This window comes from Oryctolagus cuniculus, chromosome 1, assembly GCF_051225735.1.
Source record: "Oryctolagus cuniculus isolate XC-2025 breed Fujian yellow rabbit chromosome 1, ASM5122573v1, whole genome shotgun sequence".
NCBI lineage: Eukaryota > Metazoa > Chordata > Mammalia > Lagomorpha > Leporidae > Oryctolagus > Oryctolagus cuniculus.
In genome coordinates this window covers 231,788,482-231,805,885 of record NC_142867.1, presented here as the reverse complement: position 1 = coordinate 231,805,885, position 17,404 = coordinate 231,788,482, and the positions used below count along the sequence as shown (strand labels likewise).

Here is a 17,404-nt window from a genome sequence, read left to right as displayed (position 1 = left end):
CCCGCCAGGCTGCCCTGATCACTCAAGAGCCGGGTTAGGGGTCTCCCCCTCCCACCTCCCTCCCCAGCAGCAGGGGCAGGGGTGGTATGTGTTGGGGGGAATGGGGATGAATGAGAATGGTGTGTTTGCCCCCCTTGCCGGGGAGAGCGGTCCTCACGCTCCTGAACGCCCTCCCCGTGGGTGGCGGTGGCGTGTGGGGTACAGACAAAGCTAGGAGGGCTCCTGCTCCCTCTTCCAGTGCCTGGGACAGGCCCCCAGGGGGACCTCCAGGGTGTGAAGACAGCCAGGGGTCGGTGCACTGGAATCGCGGGTGGTGATTCTGGGGGCAAGATGGCGGCCCAGAGGACAGATAGGCGGCTGAAGCAGGAGGAAGAAAGCAGCGCCCCGGACGCCAGCCCCGGAGAGGCAGGTGCCAGAGAAGCCCCGCCAAGGGTGTGACTGATGCGGCTCAGCGAAGGAGGTCTGGGGGAGGGGCCGCCGGCGACCAGCGGCTGGAGGGGCCACGTGGACCCCGGGGAGGACGCCCCACCCCTGGCAGGCAGATTTGGCACTGAGCCTGCACCTCCAGGCTTCCTCTGGGGTGGTCCCAAGTGCTCCTTCCCAGGGCTGGCCTGGGCTGGGGAAGCACGATTGGCCAGAGCGCGCCGGCTGCGCCCGCTAACCGCCTGGCTGTCACTTCTCAAGTTTTCCATGCGTCACGCGAGACAGGGCAGCCTCGTCGCCTCGGCTACTCTGCTCCCTTTAGCATCTTCTCCGCTCGGGCTGCCCCTCGGCATTTCCAAGACTTGTTTTTCTTTTCCCCCCCAGTTTTCCAAACGGAACTTTTCCTCTCTCTGCCCATGGCCGAGTGAGGCAGGCAGCCTGGAGCCCTCTGGTGTGGCGGTTGGGGGATGCAGCCCCCGGAGCCACCTGGCCCTGGGTTCAAAGTCAGCCCCTGCCTGCCGAGTCTCCTTAGAAAAGTGACTCGCGCTCTCGGAGCCTCAGCTTCTCCATCCGTCAAATGGGCTAGTAATGGCGCCGCCCCCGTAGGAGTGAGGAGAGCACTGAGCAGCCACCTCCTGCCTGGCACCGAACTCCAGATACAAACAGAGGCCAAGCACCCACTCCCAGCCGGGCAGGAGCGACCGGAGTGGAACACGCGGCGGACCTCTGGCAGGAGGGGCTTCCTGAGCCTAGGAAGCTTGGAGACGGAGAAAGAAAGAGCAAGACGGGCACGTTTTGCCGTACGAAAGACAAAGATGGGCAGGCGCTTTGACACAGCGGGACTTGGGACGCCCACGTTCCATGTCGGAGCGCTGGTTCAAGTCCCAGCTGCCCCGCTTCTGGGCCAGCTCCCTGCTAATAACCCTCCCGGGCAACAGAAGATGGCCCAAGCAGCTGGACTCCTGCCACCCCCGCGGGAGACCCGGACGGAGTTTCTGGCCTCCGCTTTTGGCCTGGTCCAACCCTGGCTGTTGGGGCCACCTGGGGAGTAAACCAGTAGATGGAAGATCTCTCTCTGTCTCGGCCTTTCAAATAAATAAATATTTTTTTTAAAGAAAAACAATCGCTGTTCACTAAACAAATCAAACAGAAGTGCAATTTCCCTCCTTTTAAACCAAAGCTCTCCTTAAAGTTTTTGTTGATCAATTTGCCCACAAAAAACCACACAGACTTGTCGGAAAAGATCTGCACGTGACTCAGATTTCTGCAGTGGGGTGGGAACAGGTGCCTCTGTTCTTTGCCCTCTTTCCAAATGATGGTTAGCAATTTGGGGACTATGACTCTGGAATGTTATCAGTCATATAAATCATGTTTCCCAAACACATTGTTTCTGAAAGCCGTCTTGGGTTTTGTCAGGAGACTGTGGGAGTCCTGAGTGTTAACTACAGCCACGTCTGGCCTTGCAGCGGTCAAGGTCCCACAAAGCCTGTGCGAGGCTCTGCAGGTGACCGATCCCTCTGATGGACATCGGGCGGTCTCCAGAATTTTAGCATTCCCAGCAATGACTGCGTTCTCTTTAGGGTGCAATTCCGCCAAGTGTCTCACAGCTGTTTGATGATTATATCTAGCAGCCAATCTTCTAGGAGTGTATCCTAGGGAAATAACCCTCGAGGAACAGAAAATAAAACACTATCTATACAGATATTGTCAGACTTCAAAAATGTTTAATTTACTTGACAGGCAGAGAGAGAGAAAGAGGGAGAGGGAGAGAGAGAGGGAGAGGGAGAGAGGGGGAGGGAGGGAGAGAGGGAGAGGGAGAGAGGGAGGAGAGAAGGAGAGAGGGAGAGAGGAAGAGGGAGAGAGGGAGAAAGGGAGAAGGGGAGAGAGGGAGAGAGGGAGAGGGAGAGAGGGAGAGAGGGAGAGAGGGAGAGAGGGAGAGGGAGAGAGGGAGAGGGAGAGAGGGAGAGGGAGAAAGGGAGAGGGAGAGAGGGAGAGGGCGAGAGGGAGAGAGAGAGAGAGAGAAATTTCCCATCTCTGAACGCCTACAGCAGCCAGGGCTGGGCCAGAGCTGAGCACGGCCCCCAGCCAAGAGCCAGGAACTCAGCCCTCCTGGGCTCCCACATGGGTGGCTGGGACCCGACTACTTGGACCATCGCTGTGCCTCCCGGGATCTGCAGTCACAGGAAGCTGGAGTTGGGAACCAAAGCTGGAATCAAAGCCACCAGGGCTGCCCTAGGAGGGGCTTGGGCACCCTAACCAGCACCTCAGCCACGGGGCTAAACTGGAGAACTGGAGCTACCGAGCGTTCACCAACAGGAAAACGGCTACGCACACCGCGCTGAACCTGCTCTACGGGCTCCCGTGCAGCTACCAGTGCTCACCTGGACTGCAATGGCATCTTACACAACGCACCGTTAGGAGAAAAAAGCAGGGTGAGAACAAATTCGTGGTGTGATTGCCTAAGAGTGCGAACAAGCCAAAGCGCAGAGCAAGAGATGAGGGCCAACAGGCTGCTGACGGCGTTCGGAGGGCAATCTTGCAGAAGTGCCCGAAGCTGGCCCGCCCTATCTAGAAACTGGCTCTGAAGAGGCTCAGGCACGCTCCAGGAACACCTGTGAGGAGGCCACTGTGGCACTGTTCGTGGACGCAAGGGAAAGAAGACAGCCGGACAAGCTGAGTCCATCGGTACCCAGGGACGCCAGGCTGACCGGCACGGGCACAGCGCCCCGCCCTGCGGAGACTCCACCCGGGCCGGTGGGCTGAGCGCTCTCCTGGACTCTGATCCACTTGGGGAGGGGGCATTGGGATTCTGGCAAAGCGCCCACAAGCAAGTCCCTCTCCACTGGAAGGCACTGCCGCAGACGACCTGGCTCAAAATCCTCCATAGGCGACCAACAGAAAAAAGGCAGCCAGAGCTCCCAGACAGCTCAGAGGTGGCTGCCCCGCTGCACCCGTGGACTTCACTGTGCTCTCAGGCAAACTGACTTCGAGGGCCCTGACCCCAGAGCCCTCCCTGAATCTGCAGGCCCCTGCTTTTCCCTCCCGGGACTCAGTTTTGTCATCTGTAAAATGGGCAGACACTAGCCACTTCTTAGGCCTGATGAGGAAGAAGCCAGCGAGCCAGGGCGAGTGCTTGGCACACAGTAGGAGCTCCGGGCACAGCTGTCATCTCCTTAGCATCCCCGTGGCCGCAGTCAGGAATGAAAAAGGGGCCACCGAGGACGCTTTGGGGGCAGCAAAGTCCTCCAGCCAGCAGGGGGTCTGGGTCCACGTGGGGGCAGTGAGAGGTGGCCAGGTCCGCTCAGCCACGGCCACCAGGAAGGGCCCCCGGCGGCCGGCCTACCTTCTCGCTACACTTCCTGATGGTGGCCGTGAGCTCACTGACTACCATGTCCACACACTTGATACTGGGCTCTTTGAGCTTCTGCACCTGCTTTTTCACTGTGGCTTCAAAAGCGAGGTCGGGCGTGAAGAGGCCCGTCCTGCACCCAGGCGGGGCGGGGCAGAGGGGGAGCAGCAGGGGAGGGGGTGGAGGAGGGGAGTGAAAGCCAAGCAGGGCCGGGGAGAAGGCACAGCCATGGGGAAGAGAGAGAGACACCGACACAGAAAACGAGAGAGAACAGAAGGCAACGTGAGTGTGGGCCGGCGCTCCCTGCCGCGCCCGCCCCGGTGCTGCCGGTCCCCCCAGGGCTCCGTGGCTGTGGCCGGGGTCCGAGGCTCCACTGGGCCCTGAGTTCAGACCCTCTCCCCGGTGCTGGCCCACTCTCAGCCACAGCGAGCTGCCTGCTCTCTCCCAGTGCCATCTCCCACAGCTTGGGGTCCCTCCCAAGGAGCTGACCCAGCCCGGACAAGGCCAGGCCCCCGCCCACTCATCCTGTTCTAGTTTCCCAGTGCCCCCTGCATTGGCTTCATCCTGACTCCAAAGCCCAGCACCACTCCCTACGTCCACCGGGGTTACTGCGTCCAGCTGCCCAGGTTGTGCACACTGCACAACTCCAGGGGGCTCCACCTACATGGACCATGGGCAGCACAGCAGCCCGACCTACACCCTGCGGCTCCCGGCTCTGCTCCTGCCCTTTGCTTTCTCCTCAGGGGAAAGGAGTCCCTTGCCTCTCCTCCAAAGGGGTCTGGGAGAACTCAGCCCCAACAGATGGAAAGAGACAGAAGAGGAAAGACAGAGAGAGTAGAGGTGGTGAGAGAGGGGCCGGGGCAACAGTGGGGAGAGCGAGGGAGGCTGGGGGTGACTTGGTGAGCACCGGACCTGGGGTCCCAAGCCCTGGCTTGGACAAACAGCTCTGCCACCTCCTAGCTCACATGGCCTGGGCCGAGCCTCTTGACCTGAGCCTCAGTTTTCCTGCTGCGAAGTGGGCGCCATCCACCCCGCCTCGCGTGAAACTGGGGGGGTTCAGAAGACACAGCAGATGGGGCCAGGGCTCTGTTCCTGGCGGCCGGATGTGGATGGAGGGAAGAGGAGGGTCCTGAGGGAGGGGTGGGGTGGGAGGGGGGAAGGCAGTGGGGAGTCAGGGTGCCTGCTAGTCCTGGGCCCTCTGCTTCCCTCGGGCTGCCCAGAGCGGCACCCAGAAAAGCCCTCTGCTTCCCGTGCCTACACGGAAGACCCCTCCCTGGAGCCCCCAAAGATACCCCACCTCGGAGGGCAGGGAGGGGTCTCGGGGTGCCCCAAATGCCATCCCCCCGTAGCTGGAGGAGCTCCGGGTGGGCTCTCAGCCGCCCCTTGGTCCCCGGGGCCGGGGGCCAGCGGGTGGAGGAGCACTCGGCCCGCCCCCCGCGGAGGGGCCCCGTCCTGGCCTGCGCGGCCTGCCCCCCGCCCCGCTGAGGTCTGTGCATGCTGCCCACGAGGCCGTGGCGGGCTTGGGGAAGGAGCGCCTGGCAGCAGCGCGGGCAAGGCAGAGGCGGCGCCGGCCAGGCCGCCAGTTACCTTCTTGGTGCACTGTCTAACGGTGCTGGTCAGCTCCGAGATAACCATGTCCACACACTTGAGACACGGCTCTCGGGTCTTCTTCACCTGCTTTTTCACAATGGTCTCAAAGGCCATGTCTGGGGTAAACAGCCCCGTTCTGAACGCCCGGAGCGGGAGAAGGGCGCAGTGTCACAGGCCAGCACCGGCCGCGGGTGCCAAGCCAGGGCCCCGCCCCAACCCCCAGGCTCCTGCCCGTTGGGTCCCCCCGCCTCCCGAGCCCTCTCCTGGCCTCAGTGTCCCCATCTGTAAAATGGCCGGGAGGATCTAACGAGGAGCTGTCCGTGGCTGCTCCACGGCCCGCTTCCTCTAAGAGCGTTCGGACGAAAGGTTCTACGGCCAGAAAGGATTTGCAAACTGCCCAACTGGGTCCTCCCTGACACCCGTCCAGGAATGGAGCATTTCAGTTTAAGGCGGAGAGAGAGCTCTTCCTGGGTCTTGGCCCACGTGGTTATCAGCACGCAAACTGCTGAACCTTGGCGTTGAACCCGCCCGAGCGCAGGGCCGGTTCCGTCTCGCTCGCTGCTTGGCACGTGGCAGGTACCTTAGATCTTTCTGCTGAACGGAGTTGGCAAAGGAACGCAGGATAGGCCTGCGTCCCCCTGAAGGGTCTAAGCTTTCAAGGAACCTTCTGCTGCTCCATCCTCCTTCCTTGGAGCTGCCTAGCAGCCAGGAAGAGTGGCCCAGGGCAACTCTGGGTAATGGGAGTTTGGTCTACAGCAGGCGAGAAGCCCCGCCCACCATAAGGTGCCGCCCTCTCAACCCCCCCGGGGGCGGGGCTTCAGGGAGCTGCCTCACCCTGGGGAGGGGCAGGGCCCAGCCCCAGAGGGTACTTCCCAGGCCACCTGGTCCAGCCTCCTGGCCCTGCTCCTGGCCAGCGAAGGTGGCCACCAGGTTGTAGGGAGTGGAGGACCCAGGCCTCCCACTCCCTCCCCCAACTGCAGCCTGTCGCAGACTGGGGGCCGGAGCAGCGTTGAGGTGCGAGGAATGGGGGCCCAGGGCTCATGGGTCCTTCCTGAAGGAGGCCCACTGCCTCATTTAGTCTGGCTAGGCTCGGCCCCCACCCGCCCCGGGCCCAGTACATGCCTAATGCCATGGATATTCTTGATGGCGTAACTGATCTCCCTCCGCAGCTCCTTCTCATCGAACTCCATCTGCAAGGAAGGCGGGGCGGAGGCGGGGTCAGGGCCTGCTGCTGCTGCCGGGAGCTCGCGACAGGGCCCAGCCCGCTCCCAGGGCCTCCAGGGGCCGGCAAAGGCACCCACTGGAGGCACCAGAGCTCTCCCGCCCTGGGCTGCCAACCGACCTTGACCAGCTCGAAGGGGAAGCGCTCATGGAAGATTCGGTTGATGCGGGCGCCCCCGGACAGCTCATAGGTGTCAATCTGGTCTCCGGAGCCTTCAATGCGCTTCTCGAAGTCCACCGCAAACTGCTGGACCATCCTAGGGGAGAGGGGGTGGTCTGAGGGGTGCAGCAGCCCCACGGAGGAAGCCCGGGAGGCCCTGGATCGAAGGTGCTGGCAGCTGGGGTGGGGGCAGCTAGGTGACGCCCAGTCGGGGGCGGGGGGCTCACTGCAGCAGGGCCTTGGTCTTGCGCGCTGGGTCATCGGGGCGGAAGTTTTTGTACTCCTCCACCTCCTTCTCGATGGACAGCAGCTGGCTCTGCAGCTTGTTCCGAAGCCCCGGCAGCGTGTCCCGGATGTGGTTGGTCAGTTGCTGGGGGTGGGGGTGGAAAGGTTAAGGCTCACAGGGCTGGGCAGGGACAGAATGCCAGCCAGGCCAGGACTTGGTGAGCCAGAGAGCGACGGAGGACAGCCACGGCCCTGCCCACTGAGGGCCTCATGCTCAAAGGTGCTCACACAGGTCTATTATTCGAATTAATGAGCATGTAACTCAGTTTTCAATAGAATGGGGTCAGCACTGTGGCTTAGCCATACGGGCGGAGGTTCGAGTCCCGACTGCTCCACTTCCAATCCAGCTCCCTGCTAATGTGTCTGGGAAAGCAGCGGAAGATGGCCCAAGTGCTTGGGCCCCTGCACCCACATGGGGGACCCGGAAGAAGCTCCTGGCTCCTGGCTTTGGATCAGCCCAGCTCCGGCTGTTGTGGCCATCTGGGGAGTGAACCAGTGGATGGAAGCTTATTCTCTCTCTCTTTCTCTCCCAACTCTGCCTTTCAAGTAAATAAATATATCCTTCAATTTTTTTTTTTTTTTCAGTAGAAGCCAGAACCCTGGGTTTGCACTGAGACTACGTGAGTTTCTGTCGACATCATAGCTTCTGCACATCTGGGATAGGAGTGGCTGGGGGCTGGGCTGCTCCCTTGTGCCTTCAAAGTCTCCCTAAAGTTAACTCTCAAGTTCTGGCTCTGGGCCTTCACAGCAACACCGTGAAACAGGGTCTGGCCACCATCAGCCCCATTTTACAGATGCAGAAAGAGAGGGGCAGAGTGCTGAAATACTCCCCACCAGAAGCAACAAAGCTGGGCTTGGAACCTACGTCTGCGGCACTCCCTGCCGACTCGCACCCACGCACGCCTCATCCCCGGTCAGGAGCCCCTGGGAATGCTGGCCGTGGTCCCTCAGCCAGCGCCCCCTCCCCAGTTTCAGAGGGAGCCAACAGCTTTGCCGGAGTATACTCCAGCCCTGGCCCCCGGAACCAAGCCCTCATCAGTGCCACCCTGCAGGAGTTCCAGGGCCAGGGGCTGTGGGCGGGGCGCTCGGCCTTGCGGGAGGAGCGTGCTAACCTAGGCTGATTACCGGCAAAACACACCTGGTGCGGAGCCTGCCCAGCCCCTTTGTGGCCTGGCCGCCTACCTGGTTGAGGACCTTCTGCAGGTAGGGTGTGCCCATGCGGTCAGCCAGGTGGCGGTAGGCCGGGTGGGACAGGAAGAACTTGCGCTCGGCCGCCAAGGCGGCTGTGATGTCCTTCTTGCCGTCAATGTCTTTCTGGCTCCGGTTCACCACCCCGATGTAGCCTGGGGGCGGGCTCAGGGTCAGCGGCCGCCCGCCTTGCGGGGAGGGGGGGCCGGGGCAGGCAGGGGAGCGGCCACTCACCCCTGCGCAGGGGTAGCAGCTTGTTCTCCAGCACGTCACGGGCATCCGTGCCCTCGTCCATTAGGTCCAGCTTGGTGATGACCCCGATGGTGCGCTGGCCTGGGGGGCAGCAAGAGGGCTCTCTGCATCTGCACCCACCCTCAGAGACCCTCCCCTCCCCTTCCCTCCCTGCCCCCCTCATCCCTGGCCGGCTCCACTCCCTGCCTGTCCTCTCTCCCCTCTTTCATTCTCTAGAGTGGCCAAAATGGGTTTTTCTTTAATAAAGATTTATTTATTTGAAAGTTAGCGTTACAGTGAGAGAGGGAGAGACAGAGAGAGGAGAGAGATCTTCTATCTCCCTGGTTCTCTCCACAACGACCAGGGCTGAGCCAGGCTGAAGCCAGGAGCCAGGAGCTTCATCTGGGTCTCCCACATGGGTGCAGGGGCCCAAGAGCTTGGGGCATCCTCTGTTGCTCTCCCAGGCACATCAGCAGGGAGCTGGATCGGAAGTGGAGCAGCCGGGACTTGAACCGGCGCCCATATAGGATGCCAGTGTAGCAGGGAGTGGCTTAGCCCGCTGTGCCAGAGCACTGGCCCCCAAATTGATTTTTAAGGGCATCACGCTGACCACACCACTATTGTACTCCGCCCCCTCACCTCTCTCCATCTTGAACTAGGAAGTGGCCACCCCGGGGCTTCATGCCCCAGCTGCTGGTGGGAACCTACCCTGCGGGTCCACTTCCTTGGCGACCTTGAGGGCATCAGAGTTGGCCAGGTCGGAGTTGGCGGGGGACACGGCCAGGATGAGGCAGTTCTCCTTGGTGACGAACTGCATGAGCATGTCCCGGATCTGGAACTCGATGTCCGGAGGCTGGTCCCCCACCGGCACCTTGGTCATTCCGGGCAGGTCCACCAGGGTCAGGTTCAGCACTGGACAGGGAGGCGAAGAGGGCGGGCTCAAGGCGAGGGGCGTGGCCGCGGGACGGAGTTGCCGCACAGGGCCGGGCTTGGAGAGGATCCGCTCAGGCGCGAAGTCGTAGGGGGGCGGGGTTAGGGAGATGGGCCGGTCGACAGAGGCGTGGCCAGCGGTGGGCGGGGCCGTGAAGGGTGGAGCTTGGGGCAGGAGTGCGAGGGGAAGTCGCTGGGGGGGCGGAGTCTGCAGCAGGAGTAGGTCTGAATGACAGGGCGCCAGCAAAGGGGCGGGGCCGCCTCACCGTGCGGCGAGTAGACGCGGAGGTTGATGGGCACCGGAGAGATGCCCTTGTTGGTGCCGGTGACCCGGTCGGTCTCGGCCTCGATCTCCAGGCGCACCTCCTCGAAGTCGGTGAATTTCTTCCCCTTGCAGTGCAGGAACTCGGCATATTCTGCACCCCAAAAGCGGGCAGGGGAAGGGGAGCAGGCGTTGTAGCCTGGCTTCCCACCTGGGCCCCTCCCCCACGCCCCCAAACACACCAGCCCACGCCTCCCTTAGTCCAGCTGGGGAATCCAGGCCCAGCAAGGGGCAGCGGCTGCCCAGTCACTCAGCGCCCTCACCCTGGGTGGAGTTGGGCTCCTATGTACCTGTGGTCGCATTGACCAGCTGCAGGACCAAGGGGCGTCGGGTGACGATACCAGATCCTCGGGGCAGGAAGTCCCTGCAAGGAGTTGGAGGTGAGTGGAGGATCAAGGTCTGAGGGGGCTGCCTCTGTCCCCCGAGTGCTTCTCCTGCCGCTGGGAAACCCCAAAGCTCCCCCAAAGTGCTACCCCACCGCATCCTAGCCCAAGGGTGTTGGCCACTAAGGGGAGATGGCGGCCGGAAAGGCCCCCTGGGTCACGGGGTTTATGCTGAGAGATGAGACCAGCAACTCCCCAGATGAGTCGCTGACGTGCTGGTTTGGGCTAACAGGAAGTCCCTGCCCCAACCCACAAAGTGGCACACAGCCCTGGAGAAGCTGAGGCAGTGGGTGCCCCACATGGCCAAGTGTCCACCGACAACAGACTGCATCCCGGGAAACAGAGCGGCACCTCCTCCCCTCCCTTCCGCCGAGGGGAGGGGCAGCACCTCACTTCCCTTTCCCCGGGCCCCAGCTGGCTTCCCCAGTGCCTGCTGTGGGCCAGCCGTCCTGTGGGCCAGCCGTCCTGTGGGCAGTACCCCCCGACGCCACACCGGAGCCCCAGCAGGTGGACGCCATGAGCATCCCCACTGCTCAGATTGGAACACGGAGGCTGCAGCACCAGTATCCTGCAGAGCCCACCCTGGACTCAGGTCTGGTCAGCCCTGCAGGGGAAGCTCCCGGCCGCCCGAAGGGCCGTTCGAGGGACTGGACTGAAGGCCACCGTCACGGCCATCCCAGACCAGAAGTCCAGGCCTCAGACATCTGTGCACGCTGACGCCGGCCTCAGCGGCCCTCTGGGCTGACCGTTCTCTGTCTTCACACGGCTTCTCAACTCCCCACCCTCTCCAGCCACCGCCCCCAGGCTGGCACAAGCCTGAGGGTGGAGGCCACTCCAGGAACCAGGCGGTGGAGTCGGCAGTCATGGGATCCCCAGGAAAGGGGAAATGAGCCGTAGAGCTGCAAGCGGCCACCTTGTCCGGGGTGGGGGGGCCCGTGGGGGCTGGGGCTGGGGGACACACTCGGGCTTCCTGCCTTCAGCCCGTGGCTGAATCACACTTCCAGGGCTCCCTGCACCCCAGGGTCAGAGGCAGAGGGCCAGGGTCAACAGACAGGCCCAGGGCTCCTAGGCTCAAAGGCTGCTCTTGGGTCCCTCACCGTGGCCACCTCTGGGGGGAGCAGAGGCTGCTGGGAGGGCGGGCGGGAACTCCTCTCCATTCCTGGGTGCCAGGCAGGTGCTTTTCCTGCCAGGCTCTGAGCTGCAGGAGGGCAGAGCCGGTGTCCTCCCGTCCACCATGCAGGCATCGCGGCGCCCAGCCCAGAGCTCAGCGCCCAAGACCTGCTCAGTAGGTTCCGAACGAACTCCCAGCCCTCAAACGGTGCTCCGCCAGGGGCAGGCGCATTTTACAGCTGAGGGGCGCAGGGAGGCAGAGCCACCACCCAGGTCACACGCACAGCTGGGATTCGAACCCAGTGTCTGTCGGACCCCAGAGGCTGAGAACTTCCCCGCCTGGCTCCGCTGCCCTGCAACGCCATGGAGCCAGACGTGGGTTTTTTATGGAACGCAATTCAATCCGGCCTGTGCCAGGCCCTGTGCTGAGAGCCCTGGGGACGGGCGATGATGAGTCAGAGGCTCCCCACCCAGAGCAGCTCCGAGTGTGCTAGGAGGAACGGACCAATAAACAGATAATGCCACGCAGCGAGGCAGGCGCTAAACAGAGGTGGCCGGGGGCACGGGGAGGGCGGGGACTCGCTGGGGGCGGGACTTCCTGCCTGCATCCCTCCCATCCTTTACTCAGTGACGCCTCCCACGTCTGGGATGGGCGTGGGGGCCTGGGGTCCACTCTTGCCTCACCAGATCCTCACTCAGCAATACCATGGCAACCTCAGTTGCCATAGAAACCGTAGCAGGGGCCGGGAAGGATGGGACTCCCCACCGAGAGCCCCCCACGCAGGGACATGGACCTCCAAGAGAGGCCTCCCCCAGAGCAGATGGGCCCACCCGCCTTGGAGGGCTCTGGGGGGGCCACACAGAGGGTGGGGCAGCCCAGTGCCCAGCCACAGAGGGTGGTGGGCGGTCAGGGGCCAGGGCTAGCCTGCCCCAAGTTGCTGCCTGTCCCGGGCTGCTTAAGCGACAAGCAGCTTATGGCGGCAGAGATTAGAGGGCGGGCCCCTCCTCGGACCAAGATCTCCTGGGGCCATGCGGGGATGGGGGCGTGGGAGGAGGAGCCCCCTCTGCCGGGTCCGGTCTGGCTCTGCACCCTCCACCAGGACTCAGCGGACAGCTGGCTAAGGCACACACCCCACGGGCCAGCCAGGGTCAGTCCAGAACCTGGACTGCAATCGGGACCCCCAAGGGCCTCGCATGTTCCTCTTGAAGTTTAAGGATCCCTGGCTGAGCAGTGAGGAGCTGCTGGCGGGTACAGGCCCTGAGTTCAAATCCCACAGCTGCCCTGCCCCAGCCACAAGGACAAGTCGCTCAACACCTGGGCCTCAGAGCGCTCTGCTGGAGGCTTTGCACAGAAGAGCTGAGCCCCTGCCCGGCGCACAGGACGCACTCAGTGGTCAAGGGGGCGCCGAGGAGAGACCCCATCCGCAGCCTCACCCTAAGGAGATTCCAGAATCCCACAGAACCCCCCGCCTCCCTCCCTCCTCTGGCTACTGCAATTGGATCTCAGGACCTTGACCGTGAAATGTCAGATGGGAAGCGAGGAAGAGAGGCCTACGGAAACCGTCTCATTCTCCCGGTGTCATCCAGGGTGTGGGACCAAGGCCCAGAGAGGGCAAGGAGCTGCGGGCGAGGGGTCCGAGAGGGGACCGGGACCCGGGCCAGCTTCCCAGCTGCACCTGGACAGACAGTGGAAGGACCCATGGGTCCCCCCAGGTCCAGACAGCGAACCCCCAGCTCACGGCCGCGTTCCCATGCCCAGCACAGGGCTGGCAGCGCTGCGAGGGACGTGTGCGGCTCGTTCTCACCTGGACGCACGGTCCCACCTGTGTGCTCTGTGAAAGGGGCCCCTGGGTGCCCTCCGGGGGTGCGGGGCTGACCCCCCACCCCGTACCTCCTGCCCAGATCTTGGCTAGGCTCAGGGAGCACACAGCAGGCGCCCAGGGAGAGCGTGTTGGGCCCACTGCCTCGGTGTGTGTGCTGTGCCCAGCGTGGGAAGGCGAGGGTGGCCTGCCAGCACCCCCCACTCACTCTGAGCAGATGGTGGCTTCCCAGGGAGGCCTGGCCTTGCCATCTGCAGAGCACAGGGAAGAGAAATAAACATCTCTCTGGACCCGCCCCCCAGCCGCCCACTCCTGTCTGATTGGCGGGAAGCCACCCCAAAGGCTGCAGAGACCCCTCCTCTAGGACCTGAGACTGCAGTCAGCTCAGGGGTCCTGGGTCCCAGGCCCTGCTCGTGAAAACGAGGCCAGCAGGTCACGTGCTCGGTTTGGCACCGACCCAGAGGTGGCCGTTCTTCCAAGTCTCCTGTGTCTTGAGCCCTGGTGTCAGGCCCCGCACTGACCGTCAGAGCTACCACTAAGGAACTGCATGGCTCCGGACAAATGACCAGACTCTCTCTGAGCCTCAGTCTCCACATCAGTGGAATGGGTTGCACGAGTCAATGCCTAAACAGATGGCAGCCGTTATGACTGGAGCTCAGGATGCTGGGTAGAGCGAGCTAAGGCGGGCAGGACACGGCCAGAGGATGCGGCAGGGAAGGAGCTGGAAGGGGGTCCGCGGGCACAGGCCTGGATAATGCAAGGGGTAGGCCAGGGTTTCCAGCCAAACCTTGCCCCAGGAAGTGGATGGCAGGGGCTGGGCGGGCTGTGAGGTGCAGGGGCTGGGGCGAGGGAGTGGTGGGCCAAGAAACACAGCTGGGAGGAGGGGAGCTGCCCACAGGCCACAGGCCCTCTCTGTTCCCTCTGCCCAGGAGGCCCTGGGCGGGCCCACGGCACAGCTCATGAATTGCAAGCAGAGGTTTGAAGGTTGCAGGGTGGCTCCGGCCTTCCGTGACGTCCTGATGTGCCAAGAGCACGGACCAGGGGCCAGACCTGCTGCCACCACATCTCGGCACTCAGCGCGGCACCCGCCCAGAGCAGCTCTGGGACAGCCCTGTTCCCAGCCGCAGTGGTCTGAAGCTTGCCCTGCCCATTCCCCCACCTCCAGCCACACAGCACAGAGGCTGAAAAACAAGAGTGGCCCAGGGTCCTGGGGCACGCTGGCCAGGGGGGGTGGGGCTGGGACCTGGGGCTCTCCTCTCTCCACCCCTTCAAGGAGCACCGGGCCCTTTCCTGCCTCCTCGCCCTGCCGTCCGTCTACTCCCACCACCCCCCTCCTTCCTTCCGAGTCTTTAGGTATTCCATATGGACGCTGGTTCGAGTCCCGGCTGCTCCACTTCCGATCCAGCTCCCTGCTAATGTGTCTGGGAAAGCAGTGGAAGACGGCCCAAGTGCTTGGGCCCCAGCACCAGCGTGGGAGACCCAGATGAAGCTCCTGTCTCCTGGCTTCAGCCTGGCTCAGCCCCGGCCGTTGTAGCCGTTTGAGGGGTGAACCAGTGGGCAGATTTCTCTCTCTCTCTCTCTCCCTCTAACCCTGCCTTTTTTAAAAAAGATTTATTTATTTATTTGAAAGGCAGTGTTACAGAGAGGCAGGGGCAGAGAGAGAGAGAGAGAGAGAGGTCTTCCATCTGTTGGTTCACTCCCCAGATGGCTGCAATGGCCGGAGCTGTGCCAATCCAAAGCCAAGAGCCAGGAGCTTCTTTCTGGTCTCCCATGCGGGTGCAGGAGCCCAAGCACTTGGGCCATCTTCTACTGCTTTCCCAGGCCACAGCAGAGAGCTGGATGGGAAGTGGAGTGGCCGGGAATCGAACTGGCACCCATATGGGATGCTGGCACTGAGACCAGGGCTTTAACCTGCTGTGCCACAGTGGTGGCCCCATAAATAAATCTTATAAAAACAAACAAACAAAACCAGCAACCTCATCCCAACATCTGGGGACATCCACGGCCCCGTCGTGAGCTTTCTTCTCAGGGTGGGAAACATTCCTAACTTCCGTAGTGGCGCTGGCTGCACAACTCCACGAACAGTCAAAGCCACTGGGGTGGGAACTTAAAACGGGAGGATCTCAGGGCCCGTAAGTGAGACCTCGGCCAGGCAGCCGCCTTCCCCGCGCCATCCTGCCGGGGGTGTCAGTGTCCCCTTCTAACCCAGGAAGAAACTGAGGCTCGGGGGGGGGGAGGCGTTGGGGCACACAGCAGGGTTCGCCACAGCTGGCCGTGTCTGCAGCCCGTATGGGTGCCGGTTCGAGTCCTGGCTGCTCTGTTTCTGATCCAGCTCCCTGCTAATGTCCCCAAGAAAGCAGCAGAAGACCCGCCCACGTACTTGGGACCCCGCCACCCATGTGGGAGACCCAGATGGAGTTCCTGGGTCCTGACTCTGGCCTGGCCCAGGCCTCGCTGTGATGGCCATTTGGGAAGTGAATTAGAAGATGAAAGATTGAATCCTCTTGATAGATGAGAGATGAGAGATGATAGATAGATGATAGATAGATAGATATCCCTCTCTCTCTGTAACTCTGCCTTTCAAAGAAAATTAAATAACTCAACCTAAAAAATAAAAAAAGACGCAGCCAGGTGCGCCTGAGCCGCCCCCACACGCACTGGGCTCCGCCCACGCCCGGGAAGCCTCGCTGCCCTCCCACCAGCCGGTTCCTAAGTCGTTCACGACGGAGCGACGTCTGCGTCCGTATCTCTGATCCCCAGCGGCTCCGTCACCTGATGACTCCCCTGCTCTGGGCCTCAGTGTCCCCGTCAATGACGCGAGACCCAAGGCAGCAGCCCCTCGCCCCTAGGGCTGTTGAGGGGGTGCCCTGAGATGCCAGCCGTGGCAGGACCTAGCCGAGGGCATCCAGTCCCTGAGTGCGTGCCCCTTGCTGGGTGCTTTGTGTGCCCTCAAACTGGGGGCTCAGGGGGAGGTGGGTGTGCATTGCCTGCTGGTTTTGTCTCCCACCCTGGCTAGCGGCCTCCTTCCCTGTGCTAAGACCAGCTGCCCCTCGGCCTGAGGGACCAGAGAGCAGTGTGGGACTCAGGAGAGCTGCAGGTGACAGGGGCTCATCCCGGGAGGAAACACAGGCAGTCTCACATAGTGATCCGCAATGGCAGGAGTGATCTGGGAAGGCTTCCTGGAGGAGGCATTACCAGGGAAGGAGGAAGACGAGGGTGCAGTGAGCGGAGAGAACAGCACCCAGGAAAGGGAGCGAGGGCACGGCCCCTTCTTTCTGGGAACCCCAAGATGCCTGGTGGACAGGGATGCCTGTCGGGGAGCAGCCTCAGGGGCCCCACTCAGGAGCTGGGCCCAAGAAAGCTTTGAAGCCGAGCTCAGGTGGGGGCTACAGAGAGCTCCAGCTGGGTGGAGAAAGGCCTGGAGGAGGGGAAGGGCCAAGGGCGGAGGCTGCCCCTCCCCGGGGAAGAGCAAGGTGAGAGGTGGACGGACAGGCAGCAGGGTCCGCGGGCCTGGGACTGAGTGAGTGGAGGACGAAGGGGGTGGGGGTTGACCCGGGCCTCTAACCAGGGCACTGAGGAGCCGCGCTTAGGAGACGGGAGGGGGCGTCTTCCAGCCTGCCTCACTGAGGCTGACTTCTTATCTCTCAGCCAGACTTCAGTTCAGGGAGCGGGCAAGAGTGCAGCAGAGACCCCCGGGGTCGGGGGATGGAGGGGGATAACGGAGGCGTGGGGGGAGGGGAGGTGGACGGACAGTGGAGAGGTCTGGCCAGGAGGCAGGAGACGGCACCAGCTCCTGTTGCGCCTCTGGTTCGAGCGCTGTGTGGCTTCAGGCAGGTTCCCCACCCTCTCTGTGTCGTTTCCCTGTCTGAAGGCCTGGGGTGGAAGTCACTTCCAAGAGGACACCAAGCCGTACTGCCGAGACCTGGGAGTTGAGGCGCTGACCCTGCCCTCACACTTTGGGGTTCGTCTGCGTGTCCTCTGGTCCCAGCCCCGCCGTGAGGTGCAGGGTTCCCAGGGGCCCAGAGAAGGTGTCCCGTGGGGTCTGTGCACCCCTCCTGGACCACACTCAGGTGCCCACCTGCGGGGTCCCCCGCCTGCCCGCTGACTCCACTGCTGGGGGCCGTGGCTGGAGCGAGGTGGGAGGACCGGGGTGTCCCGGGTGAGCACAGAGGGCCCCTGTGGCACCATCTGGAGTGGGAACGCGGTGGGGGCGCCTGTGCCTGCAACTCCACATCCCCCACTGGCCCTGGGCCCGGCCCCCAGGCTGTGGGGAAGGTGTGCTTGTCCAAGTGGGAGGGGAGCAGGTGGGATCCAGCGACTGATCGATAGTGGGCATACTTAGACTCCCAGCACATGGCCCCGAATCTGCCCTTGCCCCACACCTGACAACAC

The 17,404-nt window shown here is 62.7% G+C and overlaps 1 protein-coding gene across 10 annotated transcripts in view; it reads right to left on the bottom strand.

Annotated features, from left to right (window-relative positions):
• DNM1 (dynamin 1) overlaps positions 1 to 17,404 on the bottom strand; it is a 46,159-nt gene that overhangs the window by 24,194 nt on the left and 4,561 nt on the right. For 5 of the 10 annotated variants that reach the window (XM_070057470.2, XM_070057478.2, XM_089320616.1 and 2 more), the window contains exons 2-10: positions 9,990 to 10,063; positions 9,644 to 9,793; positions 9,156 to 9,359; positions 8,451 to 8,549; positions 8,211 to 8,371; positions 6,971 to 7,113; positions 6,705 to 6,840; positions 6,485 to 6,552; positions 5,360 to 5,498 (exon numbers count right to left, since the gene is read on the bottom strand). In XM_070057470.2, coding sequence (XP_069913571.1) covers positions 5,360 to 5,498; positions 6,485 to 6,552; positions 6,705 to 6,840; positions 6,971 to 7,113; positions 8,211 to 8,371; positions 8,451 to 8,549; positions 9,156 to 9,359; positions 9,644 to 9,793; positions 9,990 to 10,063 — 1,174 coding nt within the window. Of the gene's footprint in view, positions 1 to 3,766; positions 3,906 to 5,359; positions 5,499 to 6,484; positions 6,553 to 6,704; positions 6,841 to 6,970; positions 7,114 to 8,210; positions 8,372 to 8,450; positions 8,550 to 9,155; positions 9,360 to 9,643; positions 9,794 to 9,989; positions 10,064 to 17,404 lie in introns of all 10 variants that reach the window. The other 5 variants (XM_070057486.2, XM_070057460.2, XM_070057483.2 and 2 more) reach the window with 1 other exon arrangement.